Below are 26,281 nucleotides of genomic sequence, written 5' to 3'. Positions count from 1 at the left end.
AACTTTGCTTCTGACCTTTCTTGGTTGACCGAAAGCCACTTTAACAGCAGAAAAGATTTCTTCAATGGTAAATCCAGATCTTGACCATTGAAACACAACTTGATCCCCAAGACATATTCTCAACCGTTGATGCACAGCAGTGAAGAACAGAAATTCTCTTTTCCGTATAACCCGAAATAGAGTGGTAGAGAGTTGAAGATGAAGAGAAGAAAATGTGTTGCATGTAAAAGGAAATGGGTTACCTTTAACCTAAACTTGATTTGGTTTGAAATGGGTGATTAGACTTCTGAGTTTCAAGCTTGAACTTTCTCTTTCTTGCTTCTTTGATGATCACCTTAGGAAAGAAGCTTTCTCTTTTTCTTTCTCACTTTTCTGAGTTTGTGATTTGACATGATCAGAGAAGAGAAGAACGTTGAGTTGGTGAAAGCAAGTGAGAAGAATTTGAAATCAATTCGGACTTGGATCGGGTTCTACTTAAATTCAGCCCATTAGTTATCTTGCTTTGATTTTTTTGGGCTTTCCTTGCTTTATAGCCCGCCAACCTTGTTTTTTGATTTCAATCAGTTTGGACTGCTTGCTTTTATATTAGGTTGTTGCAATGTTGAGTTTTGGCCTGCAACACTAAATAATTAGTAATATGCAATTATAATTAATCAACAATAATTATTTATTTTATCCAAAAATAATGTTTGTCATCACTAATTAAATTTATTAATTTCTTAACTCAACAACACCTGTAGATAGTTCTACTTTAATGAATCACGAAAAAAGTAAGATACAACCTTCAAAAGTTTAAAGAGTTGCATCTGATGAGTTTGACCTTAATTTTTTGGAACGAGACCCTGAAAAATGGCTTCAAATTTGGCAATATCACCCAAATCAGAGAGATGAGGTTAGATGAACTTATCTTAAATGGGGTCCATATCAAAAGCATCTTAACAATTATCTTCTATCTGGCCCCCCAAAATTTTGTTTCAAATTCCGTCACTGCTTAAATATATTATTATTGTTAAAAAATTAACAATATCTACTTTTATTATTTAATATACAAAAAATAAGATTTTCATATAATTAATCAAATTATTTTTTTAATTGATATATATTTTCTATATTAATATATTTTTTTGCAATCAATTAATTAATCGTAATTATATATTATTTATTCTAAAGTATATGACAAGTTGACAACGTTGTTTAAAAAATATGCATGCGTTAGCTATCACACTACTTACAGTTTATTAATCAATAACCACTAATACTAAAATTAATTGTGGTAATAAAGATTTGGTTTTTCTATGGGCTTGCGGCCGTTTGTATATAACCAGCAAGAATCAATTGTATGTTTTTTTTTTTAAAAAAAAATTACCTTATTAATAAGATAATATATCTTCAGCCATAAGCAAGTTTAAACTTAATTAATTAAGCGTTTTTCTTTTGAAAGATATAATACGTTAACACAATTTCGGTATCTTTCAAAGTTAGAAGATAAATGATTATTTCTCATATATAATTTTATAATAAATTTGTATCATGCATTTTTACACACATGAAATAATAATATATTTAACAAATTTAACATATAATTAAAGTTTAAATAAAAAAATTTGGAACATAAATTAAATATAGTTTAAGATTATGCAAATATTTTTTAAGTTTTATAGTCCTACGAGAATTTTAAAAAATGTAATAAATAAATTATCTTGAGTTTAATTCTACCACGCGATATTTTATATTCAAACAAAATATGGAAGAATATTTTATTTCATGTATTAAATGAATGCATAGTTTAAGTTTATTAAGCAAATAATATATTTACCTCTAATTTTCAAGGATACCGAAACAATTACATATAATTAAATAATATTGCTCATCAAAAAAGAGAATAATTAAAAAAAAAACACCTGTTATGCATTTTACTAACAAACTTTCTTTTGTTTTTGAAATTAAAGTTGTTGAATGAAACATGCAACAAATTAAGCACCGAAATCAACGCACAATAAATCAATTTAAGATATGTTTAGAATTCAATTCAGTGTAAAATAAAAAACATTGTTCCTAAAAAGGAAGTCAACATCCTTTTACATGATGTCTACTCACTCATCCTTTATCTGAGATATCACCATGATTACTAATTTTACAGGATTACTTTCATCATGAATATAATGAAGAGTGATGATTATGATTCGTACAATATTGCATCCATTGTCAAATAATGTAAGTGACAATAAAACATACAAATCACTATCAATATCTTGAATTTTCATTTTCATGGCATTTTCCAACTTACATATCTCACAAGATTCACTCATTTTTTTCCTTGCTCATTTTCCCACACTTACCATTATTAATAACATCATATTATTTTGAACATTAAAAATAATCATCAAATTAATCATTACATATAAAATACAATAAAAATATACATTAAAAAATTTAATTTATAAAACAATATATATAAATATACATAAATTAAATAATAGTTGATAAAAAAATTTTGTCCACAACACAACAATTTTATGTTAATAAACATCATCAAACAACTCATGGTCAATGGAAGATTGAAAGTGATAGATATTTATTTTATGTTATTAATCAATAATTTTGGATTAAAAAATTTGGGTATGTCTAAAATGAGCACAACAATTATGTGTTTATTAGATGTGTCATATTTATATAGATCATTAGATTTTATTAGATAAAAATCAAAGGCTAATATAAAAGAAGAGCATTGATAGACTTTAATAAATACAGAATATCCTAGTATATAAATAAATGCTTTAAATAATAATACTTTAATACACAATACTTTAAATGGCAACACAATATTTTATTATTAAATAATTAAATATAAAAATAAATATTCTTTATTCATTAATATTAATTATATGCAAAAAAATTTATAATATTAAAAAATTATATTAAAATAATATTTTTAATTGTAATATAAAAATATAAAATAATTGAAATTTTATTTTATATTACTTGATAAATAATTAGATTATTATATTTAAAATTTATTTACTAACTATTTATGTTAAAAATATTATTATATAATATAATTTTTCAACAAAATATTTTAAAAATATAATTTATTTAAAGTATTACATATAATACATGAAAATATTAACTTTTTAATTTTTAATTTTTTATAAAAATAGAATAAATAATATAATTCTAAATACAAATCTATCACATTATAATTTTACTTATATTAGTAAGACCTAAACTAATCAAATTTATGAAATTCAAAATATTAAAATTGTATACAAAATCAGGCTATGGCAGAAATATAATCACATAAACGCACTGTTTTCTTTGATACCTTTTCCAAAATAACATATATACTATATACTATTTGAATTAAAATGTAGATTAATTATTATATGTAATTACACCTATACATATGGATTTGTCTAAAAAAATTGAAAAAATAAATTATATTATTTATTTAGTCTTTCCAAAATAATTTAAAAAAATTAATATTTTTATATATTATATAAAAAATTTTAAATAAATTTTATTTTTATAAATATTTTGATAAAAAATTATATTATATAGTAATATATTTAACAAAGTAATTAGTTAATATGTTATTATATAATATAATTTTTAAAATTTATTATGAATAAGAAAGATTAAAAGAGAAAATTATGAGGTGGCATATATATTAGTGAGTCTAAAAAATAAAAGAAAATATATATCAATTTTATATCAGTCACTATTACATACACACATATAATACATATACATAGTTGATACATATTATTTATTCAATTTAAAAAAAATAAAAAAATATTTTTATGTATTATATATAATATTTTAAATAAACTATATTTTGACAAATATTTGATAAAAAATTATATTATATAATAATATTTTTAACAAAAATAGTTAATTAATAAATATTGAATATAATAATCTAATTATTTATCAAGTAATATAAAATAAAATTTAATTATTTTATATTTTTATATTGTAGTTTAAAATATCATTTGAATATAATTTTTTAATATTATAAAAAAAATTTGCATAATAATTAATTTTAATAAATAAAAATATTTATATTTTTTGTATTTATATATTTTGTATTTATATGTTTTATATTTTTAATTACGTAAATTTGATTAATTTAGGTCTTACTAATATAAGTAAGTATATAATGTGATAGGCATGTATTTAGAATTATATTATTTATTCTATTTTTTTAAAAAAATTGAAAAAAATAAAAAACTTAATATTTTTATTTATTATATATAATCTTTTAAATAAATTATATTTTTAAAATATTTTAATGAAAAATTATATTATATAATAATATATTTAACAAAAATAGTTAGTTAATAAATTTTGAATATAATAATCTAATTATTTGTCAAATAATATAAAATAAAATTTTAATTATTAAATTTTTTTTAAGTTAGAAGTGAGATTCAAATCTGAGACTTCTAAATGAGGTCAGGATAAAAAGATTATGTCATTTGAGTATAATAGACTTTGGTTTTTTTACTCCATTGAAGTCTTACAAACTGAAAAAAAAAAACTAATATATTAGACTATAATAGACTTTGATAATTAATAACTTTTGGCAGTAATTTAATTTAATATTATTTTAAGTTTTATTAATTTTTTAGATTAATTTTTTAGATACAAAATTAAAATATTTAATAAATATTAGTGTTATAATATTCAAAGTTTCAATCCTTCAAGTTCTAAACTAAATTCTAAACAATTATAATTTCATGTATTATCTTTGAAAAATTAGACAATTTTTTTTATTAATTTAATTTAATATTATTTTATATTTTTTAGTTTCTTAATTAAATTTTTTTATTTATTATAATAAATTCGTGTGTATATGACATATCTTATTACATTGAGATATGATTATGGATTTATGGTACAGGCGAACAACTGGAATTGAGGTGTAGAACTGTAGATTTAGTATGTTATAATTTAAAATATTGTTTTAATATAATTTTTAATATTATAAAATTTTTTTATATAATAATTAATCTCAATAAATAAAAAATATTCATATATTTTATATTTAATTATTTAAAAATAAAAAATTTTATTATTATTTAAAGTATTATGTATTAAAGTATTATCATTTAAAACATTTATTTATATACTAAAATATTATGTATTTATTATAGTCTATTAATATTTTTTTATATTAACCTTTAATTTTTATCTAATAAAATCTAATAATTTATATAAATATGACACATATAATAAGCACATAATTATTGTGCTTATTTTAAACATACCCAATTTGATTATCTAAAAGAAATATGTGCTTGCAATATACGATACTAAAGAAAAAAAATTAAAATACAATAATTAGTGTTGCATTAATGTCTCTGCAAGAAAAATGTATCAAAGTTATTGATTCTACTTGCAAAAATACTTGTATTGAAATTCAAATCATGATATTATCATCATAAATTAAGCCCAAATGAATATGAGTAGTAGTTATTTATTTATGGTTTCTTGTACCATCTTGTATCAATTACAATGGCCTAGCCAAGCAAAAGATCAAGTGCATCCCGAAAAAGAAAAGCGATATGAAACATTTTAAATGTATCTTGAAATTATATGTTAGTCGTTAATTTCAATCATAATATATAGAGATTAATAACTAAAATCAATTTTATAATTGAGATCAGCTATTAAAATCACTAAAACACACCTAATTCCATAATATACTTAAAAAAATGTGTTTCATTCTCAATCTATTTATATTTGTATACGTACAATATCGAAATATTTCATAATAAAAAAACAAAAAACTAAAATTTATTTTATTTAACAGAGAATCAATTTGGATTTATGTCAGACAGATTTATCACTGAAGCAATATACCTATTAAAAAGGATGATGAAGAGGTATCGTAGTAATAAAAGGGATCTACATATAGTGTTTATTGATTTGGAAAAAGCGTATGATAGGGTACCAAGGGAGGTCTTATAGAAGGTTTTAAAAAAGAGGAGAGTAAGGATCACATATATTCGGACAATTAAAGACATGTATGATGGGGCCACAACTAGTGTGAAGACTCAATGTGGTGTGACAGAGGAATTCCTTATTGGTATAGGATTGCACCAGAGATCATCCTTAAGTCCATACCTTTTCACATTAGTCTTGGAAGTACTCACAGAGCATATCCAAGAGCCTGTGCCATGGTGCATGCTTTTTGCCAATGATATCGTCCTTATGGGAGAGTCAAGGGAAGACCTAAATAAGAAGTTGGAGTTATGGAGAGAAGCTTTAGAAGTGTATGGTCTGCGCATAAGCCGTAGCAAGACGGAATATATGGAATGTAAGTTCAGTCTGAGAAGGGAAAATCCCAATATAAAGCTGAAGATTGGAGAAAACATCCTACGAAAAGTTAAAAGTTTTAAGTATCTTGGGTGCATCATACAGGATAATGGAGAGATTGAATAAGATGTAAATCATAGGATCCAAGCAGGTTGGTCAAAATGGCGGAGTGCATCTGGTTTTATATGCGACAAAAAAATGCCTCTAAAACTTAAAGGTAAATTCTATCGCACTGCTATAAGACCGGCTATGCTGTATGGTACGAAGTATTGGGCGGCTAAAGGGGAGCACGAACATAAGCTGAGTGTGGCAGAGATGAAGATGTTGAGATGGATGAGTGGTCATACGCGATTGGATAAAATAAGGAATGAAGATATAAGGAAGAGAGTTGGAGTAGCACCCATTGTGGAAAAAATGGTTGAATCGCGTCTCAGGTGGTTTGGACATGTAAGAAGAAGACTGATAGAACATCCAGTCAGGAGGGTGGATGAGATGGAAGATGGACAAAGGATGAAAGACAGAGGAAGACCTAAAAAGACCATCCATGAGGTGGTCAAATGAGATCTACATGTAAACAGTCTCTCTGTAGACATGATACATAACAGAACATAATAGCGTCGTTTGATTCATATAGCCGATCCTACTTAGTGGGACAAAACTTTGCTATTGTCTATTATTATTATTTATTAATTATTATAATAAGTCAATAATTAATAAATATTAAATAAAGTAAGTTTTGACTTTCTATAACATTATTATGTAGTAGTAAATGGACATGTTTTAAGTCTAAATGGTGATTTGGAACTTAGAATTAAGCTGGTTCGTAATTTATAAGTTAATGAATATATTATTAATTTATTTTAAAAGATAAAAAGACTATAAATTTGTTTGGACGTCATTTTAATTTTTTTTTAAATAATATTTTTTAAAAATATCTTTTATAAAAACAAAAATAATTTTATATTTGAATATTTTATATAATTTTTTATTTATTAATTATATTTAAATAAAATAAAATAAAAATATTTTTTTTATTCATTTATTATGTGAAAAATATTTTTTTAAAGAAAAGAAATTTAGAAAAAATGTAAATTTTAGCTTCTCAAAGAAGATATTGTTTTTAAAAATTTTTTTTAATATTTTTACTTTTATTATTAGAAATTTGTCAAACATATTAAAAAAATAAAAAATATTTTTTATTAAAAAAATACTTTTTTATCGATTTAATAACGCCCAAACAAGCACGTATGTATAATAACAAACCAAAAAAAATCCTAATTTACAATTACACGATTGTTAAATTGACAACAAAAATGTCCCTAATTTTTTAATATATTTTTGTTATAATATATATAATTCAACTCATAATTATTAACATTAATAGTTATTAATATGTAGTACATATATATTGTTATTATTATTCCAAACATTATTACTTTGAAATAATAATGATCATATGCAGATATATTATTGCTGTAGAGTGAAAACATTACTTTACAAGCTAAGTAATAATTTATACGTAAACATCAGGAAAAATTTATTAAATTTATATAATAGTAAATTCATTTTAGATTTATGTAATTATTATGTTGAAATCAAATATTGTACGTATACTTATTATGTTAAATTTTATTTGTTTTTATTATATAATTATTTTTCTCTCTCTCTCTCTCTCTCTCTCTCTCTCTCTCTCTATATATATATATATATATATATATATATATATTCTAATAATTTCCAATGTGATTTTAATAACAACTCAAACGAGTTTTTTTTTTCTGTCATTTCATATATTCTTGTAATTTTTTATCTTAAATATAAGTTTACCTACAATCGTAAAGTTTATGGTGATGATCAGATTTTAAGTACTACATTTCATATATTATTACTTACATTTACTGAAACATTGATATTCCAATTTTTAACTGAAATAATTTAAATGTGCCCATAGTAAATTGATGGTTATTGTTTTTGTCTAGTACATAATGTACAAATATGTCATTTTCCCTCAACAATAACATTGATCTACCTTAGGTTAGGGTGAAACTAAGGTTCTGTCGTTGTTATTGTTGTTGTTGTTGTTTTTTTTTTTTTTTTTTTTTCCGGATATATATTCCATGACATTGAATTCAAATTCATACTTTTTATGATGGTGGAATTAATGAGGATGGAGAATTCATGCGAAATATGGGTCCGGAAATGGTAATGGTAATGGACGAGTGGGTCATTCACAACTAGACACCTCCATGTGCAGCTGATTAATATTAAAGGGTTTTCTAATTAATAAGTGCAGCTGGTTAGTGATTAACATTAATAAGAATATTAGTTAAGGTTACTTATTTTAAAAATGTATATATTAAAATTTAGTTATTAAATTAATTAATAATATAAAATATATTTTAAATATAAAATATATATTTAAAATAAATTAAGTATTATATGTATTTATACACAAATATAAAGTAATTAATTTAATAGTTTATTTTTAGTGTGTATATAGATATACTTTTTTTATATAAAACTTATTTGAGTGCTATTAAGTTATTAAAAAAAATATTTTTTAAATAAAAAATATATTTATATTGTTTAGTATATTTGACAAAACTTTAATTATAAAAATAAAAATATCTTTTTTTAGAAGTTATAATTTATATTTTTTAAAAGATTTTTTTATTAAAAAATATTTTTAACATAATAAATAAATAAATATTTTTATATTATTATACTTAAATATAATTTTTAAATAAAAAATATTTTAAAAAATATTTAAACATAAAATTATTTTATTTTCTTAAAATATCTTTTAAAAAAATTACTTGAATATTTTTTTTTCATAAAAACTCATTCAAACAAGTTTATAATAAATATTTTGAAAACTTAAAATTTTTAAATTTTCAATATAAACATTTTATATTTAATATTTTAATTAAGTTCGTATAAGGGGAAAGAAACCGAATAAGAAAACAATTAATTAATAAGAAAAAGAGAATCAAGAGAAAAAAGGATTTCATTGATAAAGATTTTCAAAAAAAAAATACAATGTACTAATTTCATGTTTTTTATTACATTTCTACTATATTTATTTATAATAAATTAATTAATTAATAAAACTATCTTAATTTGCTTTGGGGATATTTTTTACTCATTAGGGTTCGATACTTGCTAACTAAATATAATATTAAATATGAAAATTTTAATGCACGATACCAAAGCCATTGATTAAATTGGTAATAATGCAGATAATAAAGCACGACACGAAATTGCAGTTTTGACTTGCAACCTAGTGGAATATTAAAATTTAAAACGCATATGTTATCATTTTTTTCCTTATACGACAATAGTAAGATTCGAAATTTTGAATACTACTTTTTTCTTGTTATAAAATTACTTTCTATAGACATCATATACCTATTAAACTAAGTGTTATACTTTCGTAACTTTTTGTTTTGATATGTTATAATTTCTGAAAAATTATATTTAATAAGACCTTAACTAGGAGCTTTTAGTTGAAAATTTGAGATGGTTTCGACTTTCAAGAGTAGTTTAATTTATTTTTAAAATAAAAGAAAAAATAAAATTCTTTCACTACAAGATTTAAAAACATGTTATTTTTTTAATTATCCGAGACATATGCTTAATATAGAAACCGTTTTTTTCCCTTTCTTTTTTAATTTAGAAACAACTTATTAAACAAAGCAACTGTATATAATAATATCCGTATCTGAAAATAAAATAAAGAAAAAAGAAGATCATGATTGAATTGGAGGCCTTGAGATTTGGGATTATGGATAGTGATTAATTACTGATTAGTATTAGGTTTAAAGTTAAGGTTGTTAATTTTCCCATTTTGCCCTTCTCAATTAGTAAAACTAACAAACGGAAGCAGCTTTGTTTGGCTCTAAAAACCAGTAACCACTCTTTTCATAATTCTCTCTTTTCTCTTCTCCCTTTCATCCATAACAATCACCATAACCGTAACCGTTCTTATTCATTAACAAACCCAGACCCAAACCTAATCTCTCTCTCTCTCTCTTACACACTCTCTCTCTTTCTCTCTCTCTTCTTTATTTACTGTCTCTCTTTATCTTCAATGCTCAACAACAACGCCATTGAGATATTATTCTTCATCTTCTGCTGCTACTACGAGAGTTTTGCAGCTCCGTGACTGTCCTTTTTCGTTTTGAGATCTCACCGTCGTTGTCGCTTTCTTCGCTTCGAACCTCAACAATGGGAAGCAAATGGAGAAAGGTGAAGCTTGCCATAGGCATCAATTTGTGCATTCACGTTCCCAGAACTACGGATCGTTCTTCCTCTTCCTCCGCCATCGAATCGCCCTTTTCCTCCGCCGCATTCTCTGACGGTGTCTCTCCGTCTTCCGGCCGCCGTCCCACCACTCCGACGCCGTCCTCCTCCGGGTTACGATTGTCCAAATCCGGATCTAAATCGAAGTCGTTTTTGCCCAAGGTTATTATCATTCGTTACCATTAATCCTTTTAGCATATTCGTAATATAAAGTTACGTTTTTTGTTGTTGGTTTTATAGAAAGTTACTTTTTTTTGGGTTGGGGGGTATGAATCTTCATTGATCGGAGTTTGTTTTTTTTTTTTCACTACTCGAGCTGAGGCTCATTCATTTCACTACATTTTTTCTAAATAGTGTATAGACATCAATGGCAGTTTCTAATCACTGGTAAAAGTTTCGTTTTTGCCTTTAAATTGTGGTATCATTGTGGTTGCTATATTTGAGTGTGAGGTATATGAATATATGAATATTTGTGGTGAAGACGGTGTATTATTCTGGGTGTTTATTTGTTTATGAGATGCTTTGATCTCCATTGTTGTGTTGCATTTGATGAGGACTTTTAGTTGCTTCTGTTTTCGTCCATTGCTGCGTGTGCTGTTCAACTCTCAATGGCCTAGCGCCTAAGCTAAAGCTTTTGGTATGGTGGAAACCCCCACAGAAGAGTCAAAGGCACCTTAGCTGTTGATTGTGAAAATCCCAGCTGTAAACAAAGAAAAAGTTGAGGTTTTTGCAGGATAAGAATTATTATTATTATTGTTGTTATTATTAAAAAAAGACAAAGAAATCATAGTCCTGCTGGAGCAATGAATGAATGATTCGCCTTTGATCTATTCCTTCTTTTGATGTCATTTTTTTATTATATGTCTTTAATTGTTAATTAATTTGTCGACAGGTCCAATATTAGTGTTGCAATTTGCCTTTTACTTTTGTGAAAGTCATTTGCATATTGTTCAAATTTTTCCCTTGGTGTCCTAACTATGTTTGACCACCTAACGTTGACCTTTATTTTAAACTTTATGCTAAGTTGTAGATTTGCGTTGGAATTCTCAACTTTAGGTAATTAGCCACCTAAATAGTAAGCATACATGTATCTCTGGTAAAGATGGGTAGCATTCTATTTCATCTTTTTATGCACTGATAATAGTAGTGGACCTGCATTGGGACAGAAGGGGGCATTGTTAGACAAAATAATGTATTAGTGACCTTTGCAAATTTTGCATTTATCTATAACATTGAATACTTTATTGGTTTTCATTTTTTCTTTTTAGTTTTTTAAAATCTTCGCTAACCGATAAATTATTGTTGTTGGTTGGAGTTGGATCCATGTATTCATGAAAGCACGTGTAACCACTTTTTTCTCCCCCTAATTATTACGAGTTAATTATAACTATAATAAAAAAAAAATAATAAAACTATTGTTAAAACTCCATTCCATAAACATTGTTGCTACCTGAAGTTTGATTTGAGCTAGTGACCAAATTTTGCTAGCGGTTGGCTACCTCTCAACCGCATTTTGAATAGTGTTTCAATGGCATCAATTTGGCGGATTTTGTTAAGCCATAGTCAAAGCGGGTTAGAGTTTCACATTCCTAAGTAATAGTAATTGTTCTAGATGACATAGTCATGACTCTTTTCCTTTTGCTCAATCTTGGTTGTGGATATAAAATTTGTTAAACATGGTTGTTGATTTCTACAAGAACCTGTACTAAATTGCAGTATTGTGTTCTATATCTTGTATACTTTAGTTTTGTTTTTTGTTTTTTGAAGTACCTGACTCTGCATCTTAATCTGCTTACCATTTATATTACTAGGTTTATAATGTCCTCGAGCTTTTCTTTACATTTTTATCAACATTGTACGCAGGAAACATGTGCAATATGCCTGAAGTCAATGAAGCCAGGACAGGGGCATGCCATTTTTACCGCAGAATGTACTCACACTTTCCATTTCCACTGCATCACATCCAATGTTAAGCATGGAAACCAAATTTGCCCTATCTGCAGGGCAAACTGGAAGGAGGTTCCTTTCCAAAGCCCTTCTTCCAATGTCTCCCGCAACGTTCCTCGACTGAACCGAGTAAGTTTACCTCGAGATGATGCTTGGACAACTACTTACCTTCGGAGGTTTCCCTCCACACAAGTTAGTGTGGGGCGCCAGAGTTCATTGCTTAGCCACATTCCTGAACCAACCATTTTTAATGATGATGAAGCATTGGATCAACAGACATCAACTCCCCAAGATAGAAATGGTTCTGATCTCATGACAAACACAATGGAAATCAGAACATATCCTGAAGTTTCAGCCGTTTCAAAGTCGGCCTTTCATCATAACTTTGCTGTGTTGATTAATCTCAAGGCTCCTTCTCATTCAGGGAGAAACCAAAGTGGAGCACCTTCAGTTGAGAATTCTCGTGCTCCAATTGACCTTGTCACCGTTCTTGATGTGAGTGGTAGCATGGCAGGTACCAAGCTTGCATTGCTAAAGCGAGCTATGAGTTTTGTCATACAGAACCTGAGTTCTTCGGACCGGCTTTCGGTTGTTGCCTTCTCCTCTTCAGCTCGCCGTGTCTTTCCTCTTCAGAGGATGACTGATGCTGGACGGCAGCAGGCATTGCAGGCTGTCAATTCTTTGGTTCCAAATGGTGGGACAAACATTGCTGAAGGTTTAAAGAAAGGTGCGAAGGTTTTTGTTGACCGTAGGTGGAAGAATCCGGTTGGTGGCATGATATTGCTCTCTGATGGGCAGGATACCTACACAGGCAATAGCAGGCCCCGTCTTGGAGCCAATTACCGGTCACTCGTCCCCGACACCTTTCAACGCAACAACGACACTGGTTTGCACATACCGGTTCATGCATTCGGCTTTGGCATTGACCATGATGCTACTTCAATGCACTCAATCTCTGAGATGTCTGGCGGAACATTTTCTTTTATTGAAGCCGAGGATGTCATTCAGGATGCATTTGCACAGTGTATTGGGGGGCTCTTGAGCGTGGTGGCGCAGGAATTACAGGTGGAAGTTGCGTGTGTTAACCCTCGCCTACAGCTTAGTTCGGTAAAAGCAGGAAGTTACGAAACTAGCCTGATGGACAATGCAAGAATGGCTTCTATCCAGGTAGGAGACTTGTACGCTGAAGAGGAAAGAAACTTTTTAGTCACACTCAATGTTCCGGCTGAAACTTATGGCGGTGACATGTCATTGTTGCTAGTTAGAGGCTCCTATAGAGAGCCTATCACAAAAGAAATGGTGAATTTAGAACCAACTCAAGTAAAGATTGAGAGACCTGATGTAGCAAGAGAATTGGATGTTTCAGTAGAAGTAGACCGGCAGCGAAACAGGCTGTACGCTGCGGAGGCAATGGCAGAGGCTAGAGTTAAAGCTGAACGCAGTGACTTGGCTGGGGCTGTTTCGGTACTTGAGAACTGCCTTAAGGCATTGTCAGAAACTGTTTCATCACGAGCTGGTGATCGGTTATGTGTTGCACTTCTGGCTGAGTTAAAGGAGATGCAGGAACGGATGGCAAACAGGCGGGTGTACGAGGAATCTGGGAGGGCCTATGTGCTGTCTGGATTGAGCTCGCATTCGTGGCAAAGGGCCACCGCACGAGGTGATTCCACAGATAGCACCAGCCTTGTGCAAGCATATCAAACTCCTTCAATGGTGGACATGGTTAGCCGTTCCCAAACCATGGTTTTTGGGGCTCCACTCTCCGCAGGACGCACCCTTAGGCCTGCTAAGTCATACAACGGGAGGCAGAGAGGAAAGTGATAGCTATTTGGAAGAGTCTAGTGTTTCGAGACCTTTAGTATTCAGTTTTCACCATACCTTTAGAATGGAGAAGAGATGATATCACTATGTCATTCTGACTAGTGATGTATATAATTTTCTTTTCAGTTAATTGTGAATTAATTGGAGAAGAGGGTATAGAAATGTAACATTTCTTCAACGAATTACATATATCATACAATACACACTCCCCATTCTTTTCATATTTTTTGGTGTTGCTTTTTACATAGACTCTTTTTTTAGTAGGTTTATCTTTAACAAAAACTTAGGTCAATGATTTTTAGTATATTTGGTTATTATTTCGTCAACATAAATATTAAATTATTATTTTGCTAATTTATGTGTATAAATTTTAAAAAATATGATGTAAATCATATTAATTTATGAGTGTAAATTATATTAATTTATGTATATAAAATTTTAGTAAATATATATACAAATTATATATTTTTTGTGTGTAAATATTTATAAATATATATACAAATTATTATTGGTTAAATATTAAAAAAAATAATAATGAATTGGCATGTCTCTCTAGTAACATCATAGTCACGTGATCCTCGTTTCTCTTTCATACTTCATGAATTAGAAATATCACACTATCATTCCTGCAATTTACCGGAAATTTGTTCATTGTTTTGGTTGGGCAATTTTTTTATTATTTTTATTTTTTTCTCATAGTATCTTCAGTTGGACAAATCAATGATTCATTAATTTATTATGGATAGACACTTATTTAAGCAAATTAATAAGTATATTATTACACCAATTTAAGTTAATTATTTATTTATTTTAACTTACAAACGTGATTTAAATTTTAAAGACTGACGAAGCTCAGATTCATATGTAGATCCATATCTGACAAACTAGAAGGCCCTTAGATCTACATAAGACAAATAAGCAAGTCTCAGGCCCAACAAGAGATTCAGTTGATAGCTGATACTTGTGGTTAGAGATTTGGTTAAGTGACATAACATATGTCTCCTTAATAATTATATCCGGATTCAAGTTTTATAGAAAGAAAAATAAATCCTTAAATGAACTTATGTAATGTGTAAGTGTGTTGTTAGGTATATAATACATAAATAATATCTAAAATTAAGAACTATTTAATTCTTTTGACAAAAAAAATACTTTTAATTATTTAGATGTAGACACAACACCCGTCAAATTTGTTACAAAATTTAATTTTCTCCTATCATCATATTTTGATTTGCCACGAAGGATATCATAGGCAACTGAATTTTATATATATATATATATATATATATATATATATATATTCAATTAAAGTTAATTAGAAATGAAGAAACCTTTATGTATTTTGGTACTAATCTGCATGATCCTCATTTATTATTATTCAGTTTTCGATATAATAAATTAATCTAGTGACTTGTATACTATTTGTTGTTTATGTATTATGTCGTATTCAGCTAGTGATCTCATCATTTTGGTTTTAAATAAAGTATATTTTTTATTTTCGAAGTTTATTAAAAATTTTAAAAATATTTTTAAATTTATTTTATTCTAAATTTTTTTATTTGCATCAAATATATCTTTAATAGTTATTTTTTAAAAAAAATTAAAATCAATTCAATAATAATTTCACAAAAACAACCTTCAACATAAGTAAACTAGATATAATTGTTATACATTATTATTATATTAATTTTAAATTTTTTAAAAATTTAATTATTAGAAGTGTTCCGTTTAGCTTTAGCCGAGGTATATATCTCCATGTGGGACTGCTTGTCTTGGGGGTGAGCTGTGCGTCGCCTTGGAGGTAGACTTCGCGATTAATCTCGGCGTTGCAAAACACGGCGGCGGGAGCACTTGCAAAAAGCACTCCGACGCTCAAATCAGAAGAGTATCCGAAATAATATAAATAAGTATAAATGAGAGTCTATATGTGTCCTGATCTCATATGAGTTGCTTGATTTGCTTTTATAGACAAGTGGAGGGCTTACGTTCTTGTGTTTGTTCCGATGTTCCTGGTGAGCTCCGTTTTTGTTAGTAACAGGCTGAAGATAATACCTGACTTGTGTGTGACTATGATCAAGTTACATTTAGAGTATGCCCTTAGTTCCGAAATATTTGGTCAGTTACGGTGAGAAGGTAATCGCCGAAATTTAAGGGGTACACGTCATAGCCCCCAAACTTGTTTGTCTCCCTGTCTTGGGTGACGGGCAAGCTTATTGTGGATATTGTTTGTTTGTTCTCGGCCTGGGCATTTGTAACTTGGACTTTTTGTTTTATTTACTAAAAAATAGAAAGGGCTGTGGAAGAGATATGAGCAACATTGGTGGGAAATTTGAAAATAGTGTTGTGAATTGTGTTTTCATTAATTACCCACCTTTTTGGCGTTTGGGTTTTCAAGGTTTGGAGGCGATTATCTTACTTGTTTGTCCACTAAGTTAGTGGTTTGTAATAATTTCTACTGCATTTTCGACGTCTTACTCTTTCGAATTCTTTCTTCTTGTTTGACCTACCATGACTTCCAAAGGTTTGTTTTCTTTTCTTGATTATTCCTGTTTCTTTTCTTTGTAATGGCGAGAGAAAAAGAGAAAGAAAAACTGAAAGCTATTGAGGTTAAGGAGGGTGACCCCTATCATTGGGTGCATGATGATGTCAGGACCTGTTCTTCGTCCTATACTAGTGTTGACTCGTTGCGGGAATTGGATGGGTTGAAGTTTGTGAAAGGTGGTTCTGGTCTGTCGATTGAGCTCCTTCCCTGTTCCGCTGAAGATAGGGTTTGTGAGAGGAGGGGTGTCTGGCAGTACTTTTATATGTACATGTCCTGTCTAACTGAGTTGCATGTTCGTTTTTCTTTCTCCGCCTTCGAGTGTGATGTATTGACCCAACTTAACTGCGCGCCCTCGCAGTTACATCCAAATTCCTGGGCATTTCTTTGTGCCTTTCAGTGTCTGATGGACTTCCTTTCTTTCCCGTGTTCCTTATCACTGTTTTTCTCTTTATTTCAGTCGAAGGGGGTTCGTAAGGGTTTGTGGGTTTGTCTTAGCAGTTTTCCTAGCCTCTCCCTTTTTCTGCTATACAAGTCTTCTTTTTAAAACTTCAAATCCCTTTTTGTTAAGATTCGTTCTATTGAAGCTGAGTATCCTTTTTACCTAGACGATGAGCTTATCGAAAAATTTCCTCTTTACTGGTGTTCCGAACCGACTCAAGTCCTTGAGGCTACTGAGTGGAGTGAGGAAGAATATTCTCTTTTAGATTACTTGATTGAGTGTTTTGCTGATGGGGTGTGCTTGTCTATCCCTGAGCTTTTGCATTTGTATGATTCTGGTAATAATGAGGGCTTGAAAGCTTATATAGGTAATGTTTCGCCTGTTTTTAATTATGTGAATATTGTTGAGTTTCCTAATATGTGTTTTGTGTCTGTAGGTGGACGAGTCCCTCATCTTGATCCTTCTCGGTTCCAGTCGTTTTTGAAAAAGAAAAAAGAGAAAAATGTTGGTTGTTCAGGGGTTCCGAAAGAGGATAATGGGTAGGCTGCTCAGTCTACTGCTCAACCGACATCTTCATACAAGAGGAAAAAAGGATGAGACTGATAATTCCTTGGAGGTTTTATCGGAGGCCAATTAGGAGGCTGTAGGTGGCAGTAAACCTGTATTTGATCGCTAGAAGAAGCTTCATGGTTTCGTTCCTGGTACCAGCCCTCATTCCTTGTGGAGCAACCAGTTTCCTTATGCCAAGCTGTCTGACAAAGTGTCTCAGTATCCTGGTGACATGCTCATGACACGTCGGGTTGGTATGGAGGGACTTGGAAAGTTTATTCAGGTTGCTTTACGTCTCTTTTGGCTCCTCTTTTGTTTTTCTTTTGCTAGTTGGTTTCTTACTTTGGTGTTTATGTTGTAGATCGTCGCATCTCGTCTGATGTGTGCTGGCCGTACTACTAAGCTTATTGGTGCTGAGCAGCAAGCGGCTGTGGATAAGATTGCCGACCTAGAGAAGTCATATAAGGTGAGAGTTGTTGATTTGCAGAAGTCGTCCAAAGAAAAAGATGATGTTATTGTCAATGCCACATCTAAGATGAAGGAATCTGATGAGGAGGTGGTTTGTTTAAGGGATTAGATTTGGTTACTACAGGCTGAGATTAAGGAGAGTAATGTTTCTAAAGGAAAACTGACTTCAAGGATTCATGAGTTAGAGGAAGTTGGGATGGAGATGTTCTCTTCCGGCTTTGATCGTGTTGTTAGCCAGATTGCATTGTTAGCTCCTGATTTTGACTGTGACCGACTTGACGTGACAAAAATTGTGATTGATGGAAAACTAGTGGTGGATGGTATTGTAATGATAACTTTTTTTTGTTTTGGTTGACCGAGTTGTGGTCAGGTTGACAGTAGTCTATGAATGTTTAGTACTTGTTTTGAACGTAAGTTTATGTTGACCAAGTTTAGGTCGATTTGACAATATTGTTCTTGCGATAGAATTGTGTATGGTTAGATATTTTTACGTTTGAAGAGTAGAACGAGATAAGTAAATGAATAATCGATCATGTTTGTTTGGTTTGGGCGTCTGGCCTCGTTAAAACCCTCCTTAGGTAAAAACCCTTTCTTTTGGGAAAAAACCTTTAAGGGGGAAAAAGAGCACCTTCATCCACGAAATGTACAATTTACGATCTATACAACTTTAGCGAAGAAATATTCCAATTTCTTGAAACTGGATTGCCTTGTAGTGTTTGGAGCTGGTAAGCCCCATTCTAAGCACTTTGGATATTCGGAATGGTCCCTCCCAATTTGCGGCAAGCTTTCCATGTGAAGGAGGTCGTCTAGCTTCTTCTGTTCATCTGAGGACTAAGTCACCCTCGCTGAATGTCCTCAGGACAACTCTCTTATTGTGTTTTCTTTCTTCCAGTTGTTTCTTAGCTCTCTGTTTAATGGCATCAATTTCTCTGTCCTTTTTAGCCAGATCAAGCTAGGCGCTTCTTGTATTTGCATTGTGTTGTTCGTCGTATAGCTCGGTTCGTAAGGTGGGAATGCCGACCTCGACAGGGATTAATGCTTCCGACCCATAGAGTAGTTTGAAGGGCGTTTCGCCCGTGGTGGATTGTGCTATTGTGTTGTAACTCCATAATATTTTTGGGATTAGCTCCACCCATTCTCCTTTGGCGTTATTAATCTTTTTCTTTATTGCCTGCAATATAACTCGGTTAGTAGCTTCAGCCTGACCATTGGTCTGTGGGTGTTCGACCAAGCTAAAATGATGTTGTATGCTAAAGTTATTTAGAAATGATGCGAGTTTGTTATCTGTAAACTGTCTACTATTGTCCGATATTATTTCCTTTGGTATTTCAAATCAGCATATGATGTTTTTCCATATGAAAGATCGTACCTTTTCAGCGGTTATTCTTGCTAGTGGTTGTGCTTCTATCCATTTTGAGAAATAGTCTATTGACACTAAAAGAAATTTTACGTGGCCTGGTGCTACTGGAAACGGGCCGAGGATATCGAGCCCCCATCTGTAGAAAGGCCAGCTTACCTCCATGTTGTGTAATACTTCGGCTGGTGGTATGCGAAATTGTGATCAATACTTTTCACAAATCAAATAATCCCCGGTAATGAATCCAAAAACTTGGTGTTCAATACCATGGCATAAACACAACTTCGCACAACTAACCAGCAAGTGTACTGGGTCGTCCAAGTAATAAACCTTACGCGAGTAAGGGTCGATCCCACAGAGATTGTTGGTATGAAGCAAGCTATGGTCACCTTGTAAATCTTAGTCAGGCAAACTCAAATGGATATGGGTGATATACGAATAAAACATAAAGATAAAGATAGAGATACTTATGTAATTCATTGGTGGGAATTTCAGATAAGCGAATGGAGATGCTGTGTTCCTTCCGTCTCTCTGCTTTCCTACTGTCTTCATCCAGTCCTTCTTACTCCTTTCCATGGCAAGCTTATGCAAGGGTTTCACCGTTGTCAGTGGCTACCTCCCATCCTCTCAGTGGAAATGTTCAACGCACCCTGTCACGGCACGGCTATCCATCTGTCGGTTCTCAATCAGGCCAGAATAGAATCCAGTGATTCTTTTGCGTCTGTCACTAACGCCCCGCCTTCAGGAGTTTGAAGCACGTCACAGTCATTCAATCATTGAATCCTACTCAGAATACCACAGACAAGGTTAGACCTTCCGGATTCTCTTGAATGCCGCCATCAGTTCTAGCCTATACCACGAAGACTCTGATCTCACGGAATGGCTGGCTCGGTTGTCAGGCGAGCGCTCGGTTGTCAGGCGATCAACCATGCATCGTGTATCAGGAATCCAAGAGATATTCACCCAATCTAAGGTAGAACGGAGGTAGTTGTCAGTCACACGTTCATAGGTGAGAATGATGATGAGTGTCACGGATCATCACATTCATCAAGTTGAAGAACAAGTGATATCTTAGAACAAGAACAAGCGGAATTGAATAGAAGAACAATAGTAATTGCATTAATACTCGAGGTACAGCAGAGCTCCACACCTTAATCTATGGTGTGTAGAAACTCCACCGTTGAAAATACATAAGAATAAGGTCTAGGCATGGCCGTGAGGCCAGCCTCCCAATGATCTAAGATAGCATCAGAACAAAGATAACTACCCAGATATATCTCAATACAATAGTAAAAGGTCCTACTTATAGAGAACTAGTAGCCTAGGGTGTACAGAGATGAGTAAATGACATAAAAATCCACTTCCGGGCCCACTTGGTGTGTGCTTGGGCTGAGCATTGAAGCATTTTCGTGTAGAGACTCTTCTTGGAGTTAAACGCCAGCTTTTATGCCAGTTTGGGCGTTTAACTCCCATCCTTGTGCCAGTTCCGGCGTTTAACGCTGGGAATTCTGAGGGTGACTTTGAACGCCGGTTTGGGCCATCAAATCTTGGGCAAAGTATGGATTATCATATATTTCTGAAAAGCCCAGGATGTCTACTTTCCAACGCCGTTGAGAGCGCGCCAATTGGGCTTCTATAGCTCCAGAAAATCCACTTCGAGTGCAGGGAGGTCAGAATCCAACAGCATCTGCAGTCCTTTTTAGTCTCTGAATCAGATTTTTGCTTAGGTCCCTCAATTTCAGCCAGAAAATACCTGAAATCACAGAAAAACACACAAACTCATAGTAAAGTCCAGAAAAGTGAATTTTAACTAAAAACTAATAAAAATATACTAAAAACTAACTAGATCATACTAAAAACATACTAAAAACAATGCCAAAAAGCGTACAAATTATCCGCTCATCACAACACTAAACTTAAATTGTTGCTTGTCCTCAAGCAACTGAAAATCAAATAAGATAAAAAGAAGATAATATGCAATGAATTCCAAAAACATCTATGAAGATCAGTATTAATTAGATGAGCGGGGCTTTTAGCTTTTTGCCTCTGAATAGTTTTGGCATCTCACTCTATCCTTTGAAATTCAGAATGATTGGCTTCTTTAGGAACTCAGAATCCAGATAGTGTCATTGATTCTCCTAGTTAAGTATGATGATTCTTGAACACAGTTACTTATTGAGTCTTGGCTGTGGCCCAAAGCACTCTGTCTTCCAGTATTACCACCGGATACATACATGCCACAGACACATAATTGGGTGAACCTTTTCAGATTGTGACTCAGCTTTGCTAGAGTCCCCAATTAGAGGTGTCCAGGGTTCTTAAGCACACTCTTTTTGCCTTGGATCACACTTTTATTTCTTTCTTTTTCTCTTTCTTTTTCTTTTTCTCTCTTTTTTTTCGTTTTCTTTTCTCCCTTTTTTTTTCGTTTTTCTCCTCCTTTTTTTTGTATTCACTGCTTTTTCTTGCTTCAAGAATCATTTTTATGATTTTTCAGATCCTCAGTAACATTTCTCCTTTTTCATCATTCTTTTAAGAGCCAACATTCATGAACCACAAATTCAAGAGACATATGCACTGTTTAAGCATACATTCAGAAAACAAAAGCATTGCCACCACATCAAAATAATTAAACTGTTATAAAATTCAAAATTCATGCAATTCTTTTCTTTTTCAATTAAGAACATTTTTCATTCAAGAAAGGTGATGGATTCATAGGACATTCATAACTTTAAGGCATAGACACTAAGACACTAATGATCACAAGACACAAACATAGATAAACATAAGCATAATTTTCGAAAAACAGAAAAATAGAGAACAAGGAGATTAAAGAACGGGTCCACCTTAGTGATGGCGGCTTGTTCTTCCTCTTGAAGATCCTATGGAGTGCTTGAGCTCCTCAATGTCTCTTCCTTGTCTTTGTTGCTCCTCTCTCATGATTCTTCGATCTTCTCTAATTTCATGGAGGAGAATGGAATGTTCTTGGTGCTCCACCCTTAGTTGTCCCATGTTGGAACTCAATTCTCCTAGGGAGGTGTTTAGTTGCTCCCAATAGTTTTGTGGAGGAAAGTGCATCCCTTGAGGCATCTCAGGGATTTGATGATGAGAGGGGTCTCTTGTTTGCTCCATCCTCTTCTTAGTGATGGGCTTGTCCTCATCAATAGGGATGTCTCCCTCTATGTCAACTCCAACTGAATAACAGAGGTGACAAATGAGATGAGGAAAGGCTAACCTTGCCAAGGTAGAGGACTTGTCCGCCACCTTATAAAGTTCTTGAGCTATAACCTCATGAACTTCTATTTCTTCTCCAATCATGATGCTATGAATCATGATAGCCCGGTCTATAGTAACTTCGGACCGGTTGCTAGTGGGAATGATTGAGCGTTGGATAAACTCCAACCATCCCCTAGCCACGGGCTTGAGGTCATGCCTTCTCAATTGAACCGGCTTCCCTCTTGAATCTCTCTTCCATTGGGCGCCCTCTTCACATATGACTGTGAGGACTTGGTCCAACCTTTGATCAAAGTTGACCCTTCTAGTGTAAGGATGTTCATTTCCTTGCATCATGGGCAAGTTGAATACCAACCTTACATTTTCCGGACTAAAAACCAAGTATTTCCCCTGAACCATAGTAAGCCAATTCTTTGGATCCGGGTTCACACTTTGATCATGGTTCTTGGTAATCCATGCATTGGCATAGAACTCTTGAACCATTAAGATTCCGACTTGTTGAATGGGGTTGGTAAGAACTTCCCAACCTCTTCTTCGGATCTCATGTCGGATCTCCGGATATTCACTCTTTTTGAGTGAAAAAGGGACCTCGGGGATCACCTTCTTCAAGGCCACAACTTCATAGAAGTGGTCTTGATGCACCCTTGAGATGAATCTCTCCATCTCCCATGACTCGGAGGTGGAAGCTTTTGCCTTCCCTTTCCTCTTTCTAGAGGTTTCTCCGGCCTTGGATGCCATAAATGGTTATGGAAAAACAAAAAGCAATGCTTTTACCACACCAAACTTAAAAGGTTTGCTCGTCCTCGAGCAAAAGAAGAAAGAGGAGAGTAGAAGAAGAAGAAATGAGGGAGATGGAAATGGCTTTGTGTTCGGCCAAAAAGGGGGAGAAAGAGTGTTTATGTTGTGTGAAAATGAAGGAGTCAAGGAGGGTTTATATAGGAGTGGGGGGAGGGTGATGGTTCGGTCATGTATGGGAGTGTTTGGGTGGGAAAGTGGTTTGAATTTGAATGGTGAGGTAGGTGGGGTTTTATGAAGGATGGATGTGAGTGGTGAAGAGAAAGATGGGATTTGATAGGTGAAGGGTTTTTGGGGAAGAGGTGTTGAGGTGATTGGTGAATAGATGAAGAAGAGAGAGAGTGGTAGGGTAGGTGGGGATCCTGTGGGGTCCACAAATCCTGAGGTGTCAAGGAAAAGTCATCCCTGCACCAAATGGCATGCAAAAATGCGTTTTGAGCCAATTCTAGCGTTAAACGCCGGGCTGGTGCCCATTTCTGGTGTTTAACACCAAGTGCTTACCCTTTTCTGGCGTTTAACGCCAGTCTGGTGCCCCTTTCTGGCGTTAAACGCCCAGAATGGTGCCAGACTGAGCGTTAAACGCCCATCTGCTAGCCTTACTGGCGTTTAAACGCCAGTAGGTTCTTCCTCCAGGGTGTGCTGTTTTTCTTTCTGTTTTTCATTCTGTTTTTGCTTTTTCAATTGATTTTGTGACTTCTCATGATCATCAACCTACAGAAAACATAAAATAACAAAAGAAAATAGATAAAATATAACATTGGGTTGCCTCCCAACAAGCGCTTCTTTAATGTCAGTAGCTTGACAGAGGACTCTCATGGAGCCTCACAGGTGCTCAGAGCAATGTTGGAACCTCCCAACACCAAACTTAGAGTTTGAATGTGGGGGTTCAACACCAAACTTAGAAGTTGGTTGTGGCCTCCAAACACCAAACTTAGAGTTTGACTGTGGGGGCTCTGTTTGGCTCTGTTTTGAGAGAAGCTCTTCATGCTTCCTCTCCATGGTGACAGAGGGATATCCTTGAGCCTCAAACACAAAGGATTGTCCATTCACTTGAATGATCAATTCTCCTCTATTAACATCAATCACAGTCTTTGCTGTGGCTAGGAGGGGTCTGCCAAGGATGATGGATTCATCCATGCACTTCCCAGTCTCTAGGACTATAAAATCAGCAGGGATGTAATGGTCTTTAACTTTTACCAGAACATCCTCTACAAGTCCATAAGCTTGTTTTCTTGAGTTGTCTGCCATCTCTAGTGAGATTTTTGCAGCTTGTACCTCAAAGATCCCTAGCTTCTCCATTACAGAGAGAGGCATGAGGTTTACACTTGACCCTAGGTCACACAAAGCCTTCTTGAAGGTCATGGTGCCTATGGTACAAGGTAATGAAAACTTCCCAGGATCCTGTCTCTTTTGAGGTAATTTCTGCCTAGACAAGTCATCCAGTTCTTTGGTGAGCAAAGGGGGTTCATCCTTCCAAGTCTCATTTCCAAATAACTTGTCATTTAGCTTCATGATTGCTCCAAGGTATTTAGCAACTTGCTCTTCAGTGACATACTCATCCTCTTCAGAGGAAGAATACTCATCAGAGCTCATGAATGGCAGAAGTAAGTCCAATGGAATCTCTATGGTCTCATTTTGAGCCTCAGATTCCCATGGTTCCTCATTGGGGAACTCATTGGAGGCCAGTGGACGTCCATTGAGGTCTTCCTCAGTGGCGTTCACTGCCTCTTCCCCCTCTCCAAATTCGGCCATGTTAATGGCTTTGCACTCTCCTTTCGGATTTTCTTCTGTATTGCTTGGGAGAGTACTAGGAGGGAGTTCAGTAATTTTCTTGCTCAGCTGTCCCACTTGTGCCTCCAAATTTCTAATGGAGGATCTTGTTTCAGTCATGAAACTTTGAGTGGTTTTGATTAGATCAGAGACCATGGTTGCTAAGTCAGAGGTGTTCTGCTTAGAACTCTCTGTCTGTTGCTGAGAAGATGATGGAAAAGGCTTGCCACTGCTAAACCTGTTTCTTCCACCATTATTATTGTTGAAACCTTGTTGAGGTCTCTGTTGATCCTTCCATGAGAGATTTGGATGATTTCTCCATGAAGGATTATAGGTGTTTCCATAGGGTTCTCCCATGTAATTCACCTCTTCCATTGAAGGGTTCTCAGGATCATAAGCTTCTTCTTCAGATGAAGCTTCTAGTACTACCTGGTGCATTTTGCATTCCAGACAGACTTTGAGAAATCATATTGACTTGTTGAGTCAATATTTTGTTCTGAGCCAATATGACATTCAGAGTATCAATCTCAAGAACCCCTTTCTTCTGATTTGTCCCATTGTTCACAGGATTCCTTTCAGAAGTGTACATGAATTGGTTATTTGCAACCATTTCAATGAGCTCTTGAGCCTCTGTAGGCGTCTTCTTCAGATGAAGAGATCCTCCAGCAGAGCTATCCAAAGACATCTTGGATAGTTCAGAGAGACCATCATAGAAAATTCCTATGATGCTCCATTCAGA

At 32.8% G+C, this 26,281-nt stretch overlaps 1 protein-coding gene across 3 annotated transcripts; it reads left to right on the top strand.

The window, feature by feature from the left end:
- Window positions 1–10,152: 10,152 nt before the first annotated feature.
- Window positions 10,153–14,614, top strand: LOC112706811 (E3 ubiquitin-protein ligase WAV3). 3 transcript variants are annotated; one of them, XM_025758309.3, is made up of 2 exons: window positions 10,153–10,785; window positions 12,487–14,614. In XM_025758309.3, the coding sequence occupies exons 1-2, from the start codon at window positions 10,549–10,551 to the stop codon at window positions 14,389–14,391; spliced, it is 2,142 nt and encodes a 713-aa protein (XP_025614094.1). In that variant the 5' UTR covers window positions 10,153–10,548; the 3' UTR covers window positions 14,392–14,614. The 3 variants fall into 3 exon arrangements, with proteins under 3 accessions (XP_025614094.1, XP_072057096.1, XP_072057097.1); XM_072200995.1 differs by lacking the exon at window positions 10,153–10,785 and adding an exon at window positions 10,795–11,815; XM_072200996.1 differs by lacking the exon at window positions 10,153–10,785 and adding an exon at window positions 11,832–12,195.
- The last annotated feature ends 11,667 nt before the right edge of the window (window positions 14,615–26,281 follow it).

Source organism: Arachis hypogaea, chromosome 8 (genome assembly GCF_003086295.3).
Source record: "Arachis hypogaea cultivar Tifrunner chromosome 8, arahy.Tifrunner.gnm2.J5K5, whole genome shotgun sequence".
NCBI lineage: Eukaryota > Viridiplantae > Streptophyta > Magnoliopsida > Fabales > Fabaceae > Arachis > Arachis hypogaea.
This window is presented reverse-complemented; position numbering and strand designations above follow the sequence as displayed.

Coding starts and splice junctions, on each gene's coding strand:
- LOC112706811 (XM_025758309.3), top strand. CDS start 10,549: ATGGGAAGCAAATGGAGAAAGGTGAAGCTTGCCATAGGCATCAATTTG. Junction 10,786..12,486: donor CGAAGTCGTTTTTGCCCAAG/GTTATTATCATT, acceptor CATTGTACGCAG/GAAACATGTGCAATATGCCT.